Raw genomic sequence first — 9,716 nt, 5'->3', positions numbered from 1 at the left:
GCGGGGCAACTGGTGTGTTGCGATCATTCAGAATTTTTTTAGTTCTTCAGCTATGGTCTTCGGGGACATAGCAAAACCAGCGACGTTGGAAGCACTGGCATGCCGCGAAGCATTGGCATTAGCCCTTGATCTATCGCTAGACCGCATCGTTATTGCATGTGATTGCACGGGAGTTGTAGGAGATATAAAGAATTGATCGGAAGGAAGGCACAATGCTATTATCAAGGAAATTTGTGCTCGAGTGAGAGACTTTACTAGCTGCGCTTTTATTTTTGAAGGACATAGTATGAACTTTGATTCTCATAATCTAGATACTCCCTCCTTCCATCTATATAGGGCCTAATGCGTTTTTCGAGGCAAACTTTGACCAAATGTTAGAGCAATAATATATGACATGCAACTTACATAAAGCACATCATCAAATTCGTATGTGAAAGGAGCTTTCAATGATATAATTTTCACATTATGCATGGCATGTAGTATAAATTTTATCAATAGTCAAAGACGGTCTTGAAAAACGCATTAGGCCCTATATAGATGGAAGGAGGGAGTAAGTTTTCTTCTTCTTTAGATGTGGGTTGCCACTTGTGGATGGGATCTCCCCACAACCCGTTTGTAATTCTTGTAAACCTTACTCCAAACATTGAATAAAGTATGGTTTACCCCTAAAAAATGGACCTTGTGACATGTTTTTTTAACACAGTACAATCGAAACCGCTCATATACACTCATCTCTATGAACGTACGATGGGAACGTCTCCTCCAGCTGAAACACACATAGCCAGAAAGCTTGGAAAAAATTCAGGAAAACGCGAGAACCAATGTCAAGTCTAGGACTTGAACTCTGGTGGGCTGGGGATGTCACTGTCCTCTTAAAAATCCAACCATAGTTTGGTTCGCAACCTTCTCACAGGTTGGGGGCGATGCGAGTTTTTGAGGTGGTAGCTGGTGCAGTGCACGTCACGGGCGTAGGCATGACACATATTGTTTTTGAATCTGTTGTTTTTCTTTTGCAGTGGAGGGCCCTTTAACCAGAGAAGCGTAAAGAGGAGATAGGCTTGATCAAAGGTGGATAAGATTTTGCAATAGATCACAGCTAAAATCTTCTTTTCCATTTGTGTTACTGCTCCTGCTTGAAGAATGTTGTTTCCTTCAGTTTGTTAGGTGGTCCGCGTACTCGTTTTGGTGGGCTAGAGTGTTGCCACTGCCGAGCATGGGTGGCTGGAGTGTACGTACTCCTTTCGTCCATATTATAAGATTTTTTTGCAAACTCTTTTAGTTTGCAAAAATGCCTTATATTGTGCGATGGCGGGATTACTTGTCTTTGTTGTTCTCATGTGCAGTTGTGTCCCCGGTATGCGTGGGTGGTGAGTGCGGCGGCGATTGTTGCAGGGTTATGGATTGCTTCTCTATGCGATTCTCGATCACCTTAGTGCCGTCTGTGACACAAGGATTTCTTCTCGTTCCCCCTAGGGCCGCACGTCAAAGGGGAGCCCTCCCCTCAAACCCTGGCCACCACACCCTAGCTTGCCCTCCGAGGGAGGGTGCGTGTGTGTCGCAGACCTATGTGGCCCTTTCAACCCAAATGGATGCCACCCCTTGCACCACCTAAGAGGGGATCGGGACCTTTTTGGACCTTCCAGTGCCTTCGAAGGTACTTTGTGACCTTCTTGGTATTGTTGTAGCACTTTCAGTTTCCTCCAAAACACTTCTGAAACACATCTGATATTTCTTGAGCATTTCCGCTACATTTCTCTCGTACTCTTAACACCTAGTACTCAACAAATTGATGACCGTTAAGTGTGTGACCCTGCAGGTTCGATAATATGCAGACATGACCCGGAACACCTTTTGGTCAATAATCAATAGCAAGATCTGGACACCCATATTGATTCCGACATACACACGAATATATTTATTGAGGGTAATTTTTTGTGTGTACACAATTACTTTTGCTTCGTGATACATAACAAAACCCGAGGCAAGACTTTTTTGGTATCCTTGTGAAGCAATAACTCAATCAGAATACCAAGTTATCCTCGTTACGGTTTTGTTCTCTTTTCTCGTTTTCGTATTCCGGTATCCCCGTGATTATATCACGCTTTGTCTGGCTAGATGATGATGGATACCGTAATATAGAGATGGACCAGAGCATATCTCTCCATTATCGGAGGAGCAAATCTCAGTCTTGAACTATCGAGTCCCTAGACATGCTTTTCCGTATACCTGAAAGTTGCATTATAATTACCCAGTTACGGGTAATGTTTTACAACCCCAAAGTAAGTGGCCGACATGAAGGTACACGACATTCTCATGGTCTAAAGACGTGAGTATATCCTAACACTTGATATGATTATACTAGTAACAGAGTGACAATGTGATCTCGTAGTGTATCATTAGTTGGTTGTTTCCAACAACATTGTCCTACTAACAATGCACTCTCATTATGGCATCTTTGTTACTTTTAGCTTGTGATCTAGAAAACATGATTACCATGTGACACATGAGCTAGTCTTAGAGACGAAACTAGGGAGCTACTTAGTGTTTATGTTTCCACACATACAACTGACATTTTCTCTGAATCTAACATTCAAGAACTATTGCAATTAAAAAAAAGGGCAACCTGGTGCATGTAGCTCCCGCTTGCGCAGGGTCTGTAAGAGGCTGTTTCCAGGACTTGAACCCATGACCTCATGGTCACAAGGCAGCAGCTTTACCACTGCGCCAAGGCTCCCCTTCCAAGAACTATTGCAATTATAGCATGAAAATATAAACATTAATCATAAACATGAAAAATACATAAATACTTTATTATTTCCTCTAGGCCATATGTCAATAGTAAGGTCATCCATCATGCAAGTGCTAATGAGATATTAATGATATGTATATTCGATTGATCCAATCCTGAAACAATTCTCTTGACATTTATTACGTGACACCAATATTGCCATGTTCTTCAGTTATATATATCGATGGCACAACATGAGAAAATCAATCTTACCATTCACGGGATATCCCGCGGAGGGATTCACTGCTATATTTTATGGGTTTTGCAAATTTTGTTGTAGTGTTGTTCAAGAGTGTTACATTAGCCTTTTCCTTTTGTTTCAACACGTATCAAAATGTTTCATCGTGCAGCATTGTGTATCGGTAAATTCAATGTAAGACAAGACACACTCTTATTTGTCAGTAGGCGACGAAACATTCTGATACACTTTGGTGGAAAAATAAAAAACACAATGAAACATCCCGAAAACAGGACGAATTTGATCAAAAACCCAAGAAAGAAGTAGCAGGAAACTCAAAAGAACCCCCAATGGATGGTGATCCATCCCTTGCATGCATGCATGCATGTTAGGAGGAAACCCACTCTCCGGCCGTACGTTAGCTAGTTCATCTCCACAGCTGCTTTCACCTGCTTGTCTTTGGTGGCGGTGTCGTCGTCTTCGACGGCGGCGTCCTTCATGCCGAAAAGCTTCCCTATGTCCTCAAGCGGCTGCCCGCGCGTCTCGGGAACGAAGGCGTAGAAGTAAAGCCAGCCGAGCGCGGCGAGGCCGGCGTAGAGGAAGAAGCTGCCGCCGATGGTGATGGCCTTGGACAAGGAGAGGAAGGTCATGGAGATGGCGGCGCTGGTGACGCGGTTGCAGGCGACGCCGAGCGCGAAGCCGAGCGCGCGCACCCGCAGCGGGAAGACCTCGGAGACGTAGACGCTGGTGATGGGGCCGAGGCCCATGGAGAAGAAGGACACGTAGGCCAAGGTGGAGGCGATGCACAGGCCGACTGCCCACGTGATCTTCTCGTCCGGGTGCTGGCCCACGACGGTGAGGCCCGTGCCGAGGCCGATGAGACAGACGAGCATGCCGGCGGTGCTGGTGAGCAGCAGCGGCCGCCGGCCGACACGGTCGATTTGGAAGGTGGCCAAAAGGATGAAGAGAGTCTTGGTGACCCCCATGGCGCATGTGACGCCGAGCAGGTGGTTGTCGCCGGTGATGCCGGCGCTCTTGAACACGCGTGGGCTGTAGAGCACGACCGAGTCGGAGCCAGTCGCCTGCTGGAAGAAATGGACGCCGAGCGCCGCGAGCAGTATGCGGCGCATGACCGGGGTGGGCGAAAAGATGAGCTCCTTCCACACCTGCTTCTCGTCACCGCCTTTTCTCTTGGGCACGGCGACCACGTCGCCGTCAAGGTCGCGGGGGATGCCGGCGGCAGCCTTGATTTGGTCAAGGCGCTCCACGGCCTCCTCTGGCGTGTCGGAGGTCTTCTCGAGCACGACCCTGGCGTCGGCGAGGCGGCCCTTCATGACGAGCCACCGGGGCGACTCCGGCATGCCGAGCACCATGAGCGCGAGCAAGGCCGAGGGGACGGCGCCGATGCCGAGCATGATGCGCCAGTTGATGTGGTGCGGGAGGCGCGCGAAGGCGAAGTTGGAGACGTAGCCGAGGAGGATGCCGACGTTGATGAAGACCTCGGTGAAGGAGGTGAGGAGGCCGCGGGTGGAGGCCGGGGCGACCTCGGCGGTGTAGACGGGCGCGACCATGATGGCGAAGCCGACGCCCATGCCGCAGACGAAGCGGCCGAACATGAACATGACGTAGTTGACGGCGAAGCCCATGACCAAGGAGCCGGCGAAGAAGATGGCGGCGGCGATGATGACGGTGTAGCGGCGGCCGATCCAGTCGGACGTCCTGGCCCCGGCGAACGAGCCGAGGAGCGCGTAGACGCTGAGGATGCCCATCATGATCTCCACCTGCACGTCCGTCAGCCGCAGGTCCTCCTTGATGTAGAGCGACGCCCCGCTCATCACCCCGACGTCTGGAGTGGACAGACGTACGGAGCTTATGCATGGCGAAAGGAAGAAGATGCGATTGCCTTTGATACGTATATCGGAAATGTAGGGAGGCACGTACCATAGCCGAGGACGACGGTGGCCATGGAAGCGGAGAGGGCGCAGGTGCAGGCGTACTTGAAGTTGCTCTTCTTCTTGGGCTCGACCGCTGCCGCCGCCGCCGCCGGGAGCGCAGCAGACGCCATTGTCGATCGATCCCTCTTCCAAGCTTGTCCTCGGTGAAGCGCCGTACGTGGTGTGTTGCCCGGTGGTGCTCCCTCCGTTAACTTGCTTCCATTATATACGCGGTGCACGTAAGGCGTGTAGGGGAAGAAGAAGGCGGATGTGATAGATGATAACTAAAAATAAGAGGATGCCGACGGAGAGAGTGGGAATATATCCTTTGAGATGGATGATATGGACCCATGATCTTCAGTCCTTTGTCCGATCCCATTCTGACAGCCAATCAACCAATCAAGGCAGCAGGGGAATAGTTTGAACGAGGCTTGAGCTAGACAGATGCTCGCTTAACCGGCCACCTCGACGCCGCCGTACCATCACCACCTAAGAGTGGAATAGATGCTCTCACGCTTATGGAAACGGCCGGGCTTCTTACAGAAAGCGTACAAATTATCGGTCAAGGCGGGGAATGGGTACTCTTTGGTCCTGTTTGGTTCGGCTGTGGATTTCCAAAAGCAGCTGTGAAAAATCTGCTGTGAAAAAACAGTTGTGAAAAATCTGATTTGAAAAAGATGTAGGTCATTTGGCAAACCAGTTGATACAATCTTTTCAGATTTTGGTCCGCAGCGGAATCAGATTTTGGAAAGCACGTCCTGAATTGCTTCCGTTTTTGGTTCAGATTTTGGCAACGGATTTCTGGAATCGGATTCTGCTGGGTTCGCCCTTTGGTTCAGATTCTACTGCGCGGCAGCGGAATCCGGCGATAAAAGCTGAACCAAACAGGGCTTTTATTTATCTCTGCCCAGCTTTACAGAAAGGCAACAGTCAAGCATAATGGGGACACCACTGTGCATGAGAAACAACAGAGGCTGAAAACAACGGAGACAAGTACGTATGTACACTAGACTACAACCACCCACACTCAGCAGTGGGGTGGCAACACTGACTCCGGCCCACTAGCACCGAACGTCTACAGCAAGAACCAGCACCAAACGAGCACAGGGACCACCTAACACACACAAGCACAAAAGGAAACATGCTTACGCCGGAAAAGGAAAGAAGTCTAACGGCATCTACAGCCGGACGCCACAAACCGGCCTTAAACGTCCGGGCGGGTCCGTCCGGTCATAAAAATTTGATCCAGACAGACGCCTCAAACGAGGCTCATATCCAGCCCAAATATAAATCGGATATGGGGCGCCTGGGTGTGCTCGGGTATGTCTGCCACGTCCGACTGATGTTGGGGTCCTACGCGGAATCGCCAGGATACCCGATGGTCCGACGGACGTCTGCTCCGATGGGGTGTGAACGTCGCGTGGCGCCGGTCTGGCTCGCCGCCCGAAGTCAAATCCGGCTATATTTAAGGTGGCTGGTGTCCCCAGACCCTAACCCATCCATCTCCTCCCTCTCCGCGCCGCTAGCCCAAGCCCATCCACCTCCTTTCTCCCGCTCCGGCTCTCTTCCCACACTCATCGGCTTCGCCATGGTCCGAAAGAAGATAACCACCTAGGCCATGCTCACATCGGAGCGCTGGTACGAGATCCAACAGGGAATCCGGGCAAGGCGCGCTGCCCGCATCGTTGTCGGGCTGCCTCCCGACTCGCCGAAACTGGAGGAGGAGGAGGAGCAGGCGGAGGAGGAGGAGGAGGAGAAGGAGGAGGAGGAGGAGGAGGAGGGGGGGAGGGAGAAGAGCAGCAGCCGACTCCGATGGAGGACGACCAGGAGGCGGAGCAGGAGCTGGTGTCGGCTCCGGGCTTCAAAGTGGGGCAGGCGGAGGCGAAGTTCGCCGTCGCCCAAGGGGACAAGATGGCGGAGCAGCAAGCCATCCTGTAGTCCATCCAAGATGAGGCCTATGTGGAGGCCAACTGGCGGTTCATCCAGCAGGAACGGGCGGTGACCAACGCCCTATTCGATGAGGTTGAAGCGGAGATGGATGCGCAGACCACCGCGGAGGAGCGCAGGAGCCGGAGCTGCGGCTGCCGCCCATGTACCCGGCGCCGGACACAAAGATAGTGACATCTCCGACGAGGAAGAGACTAGTTGATCTACGTAGTATGTAGGATTTTTTTAGGATTTTTTTTCTTTGCATGCTTTTGTATATGGATTTAAGATTTCTACTACTATGAAGTATCCGGATGTAGATGCAGAAATTTAAGACTTGATCATCGATCGGTGTCCATGAACATGTCCGTGAACGTTTGAGGATTAGATTTGCTATGCTCTAAGTTGTGACCTGCGAGCCACCTTGAAGATCTTCTCCACCCTCAAGTCCATCTCCTGTTTACGCACGCTTGCTTCTCCGGCAGGCAGCAGGGCCCTTCTTCACTGCGACATCAAGGCAACATGTGTAACGGCCACAGCCATGTAAGACAATAGGCTTTGGGGGAACCGGCACAACCCTCTAGGGGTGGCCTATCACATATATATATATAATGAGGTGGTATACAACGTTACAATATACACATGTAAATACAGTCTAACACCCTCCCTCAATCTTAGCCACTTTCTAATGAATCTAGAAGGGTAAGATTGCGCCTGCAAGTCTCAAACTGTGGCAAAGGCAATGGCTTGGTGAAGATGTCAGCAAGTTGATCCTTGGAAGAAATAAACTTGATCTGTAGTTGCTTCTGAGAGACACGTTCACGCACAAAGTGATAGTCAACTTCAATGTGTTTCGTTCGGGCATGGAATACCGGATTTGCAGAAAGGTATGTAGCACTGATGTTATCACACCAAAGAACAGGAGGCTGTGATTGGGGTATACTTAACTCCTGAAGCAAGGACTGTACCCAGATAATCTCTGATGTGGCATTGGCCACGGCCTTATACTCAGCCTCAGTACTGCTACGCGAGACAGTAGCCTGTTTCCGAGCACTCCAGGCAATCAGGTTAGAGCCAAAGAAGACAGCATAACCCCCCGTGGATCGCCTGTCATCCGAATTGCCAGCCCAGTCTGCATCAGAATATGCTGAAAGACAACCAGAGTCAGACGGCCGAATATGCAAACCATGAGCCACCGTGAAACGAATATAGCGCAAAATCCGCTTAACAGCAGACCAATGAGTGTCACGGGGTGACTGTAGATACTGGCAGACTCGGTTAACAGCATAGGAAATGTCTGGTCGCGTGATCGTCAAGTACTGGAGCCCACCAACAATACTCCGGTACTCGGTCGCATCAGAAGAAGAAAGAAGCACACCATCAACAGCATTGAGCTTATCAGTGGTAGACATGGGTGTAGTCGTCGGTTTGCACTTAAGCATCCCAGCTCGCTGCAACAAATCCAGAGAGTACTTCTTCTGCGTCATAACAAGGCCAGCAACACGAGAAGTAACCTCCACACCAAGAAAGTAATGAAGCTTCCCAAGGTCCTTGACCGCAAAATCAGCACCAAGTGAGCGAACAAGCGCGGTAGCAGCCGACTGAGAGGAGCTGACCAAAATGATATCATCTACATAGACCAACAAGTACATAGTAACCTCAGGCCTTTGAAGAAGAAACAATGAGGAGTCAGCAGTTGATGATGCAAAACCATGAGCACGAAGAGCCATTGCAAGACGAGCATGCCAAGCACGAGGAGCCTGCTTCAGACCATAAATTGCCTTGAACAGACGACAGAGATGATCAGGACGATCCGGATCAGAGAAACCCGGAGGCTGGCGCATGTAAACCTCCTCCGCCAAGACACCATGAAGAAAAGCATTTTGAACATCAAGCTGACAAAGAAACCAACCTCGAGTAACAGCCAGAGAGAGAAGAAGTCTGATGGTAGTAGGCTTGACCACTGGACTGAAGGTGTCTTCATAGTCAAGTCCAAAACGCTGTCGAAAACCACGAGCAACCAGACGAGCCTTATAGCGCTCAATGGACCCATCAGAATGCCTCTTCACTTTGAAAACCCATTTGGAATCAATGACATTTACCCGTGATTGTGGAGGAACAAGAGTCCATGTCTGATTGCGAAGAAGCGCTTGATACTCCTGCTCCATGGCCTCTCTCCAATGAGGAATACGCATAGCAGCTTGATACGTGCGTGGCTCAGAGGATGGATCTGCGAGAGCAGCAGACATGCACGCCGCTAACCAAGCAACTGTGCCATCATGACGTTGCTTAGGCTGAAAAATGCCACTCCGACTGCGCGTATGTGAACGTAGAGCAGCAGCAGGAGCCGGCGGAGGCGAAGGTGACGGAGACATGACGGTCGCCGGAGATGCAGGAATCACCTCAGGCGAGCTTGGGACAGACGACTCCGGGCTGCATGGCGAAGACTGGCCCGACGACAGGGGCTCAGAGGCCATGGGCGAACCGAGGGTGGGCGAAGCCAGCTCCGGTGACACCGGCCCAGACGGCCTTGGCAAGGCGAGAGCAGGCGAGGCCGGCCCTGGTGAGAAGGGCCCAGACACCCTGGGCGAGGCAGGGGCGGGCGAGGCCAGGCCTGGTGATGACTGCCCCGACGCCCTGGGCGAGACGGGGACCGAGGAGGCCGGCCCAGTCGGCGGGGTTGCAGGGCGCGACGATGGCGAAGGCAGCCCAGAAGCCAGAGGCGACCGGGCCAGGACGTCGATCGGCCGTGCATGAGCACGGAAACCGAGGCCATGCAGGGGCGCCATGTGCTCCTCATGCACAACAGAAGGTGCCGAGGATGAAGGCGATGGCGACGAAGAGGAAGATGGCGCTTCCAGAATCTCCAAACGAGCCCCACGACTAGTGC

At 51.3% G+C, this 9,716-nt stretch overlaps 1 protein-coding gene across 1 annotated transcript; it reads right to left on the bottom strand.

Annotated features, from left to right (window-relative positions):
• Positions 1-3,155: 3,155 nt before the first annotated feature.
• Positions 3,156-5,152, bottom strand: LOC123070032 (putative polyol transporter 1). The gene is made up of 2 exons (XM_044493046.1): positions 4,908-5,152; positions 3,156-4,812 (listed from the first exon to the last, which is right to left on the bottom strand). Exons 1-2 carry the CDS (start codon positions 5,029-5,031, stop codon positions 3,389-3,391), a joined length of 1,548 nt encoding a protein of 515 aa, XP_044348981.1. The 5' UTR covers positions 5,032-5,152; the 3' UTR covers positions 3,156-3,388.
• Positions 5,153-9,716: the final 4,564 nt, after the last annotated feature.

This window comes from Triticum aestivum, chromosome 1A (assembly GCF_018294505.1).
Source record: "Triticum aestivum cultivar Chinese Spring chromosome 1A, IWGSC CS RefSeq v2.1, whole genome shotgun sequence".
Taxonomy (NCBI): Eukaryota; Viridiplantae; Streptophyta; class Magnoliopsida; order Poales; family Poaceae; genus Triticum; species Triticum aestivum.
Note: the sequence above shows the minus strand (reverse complement) of the source record. Positions and strands in the feature narration are given on the sequence as shown.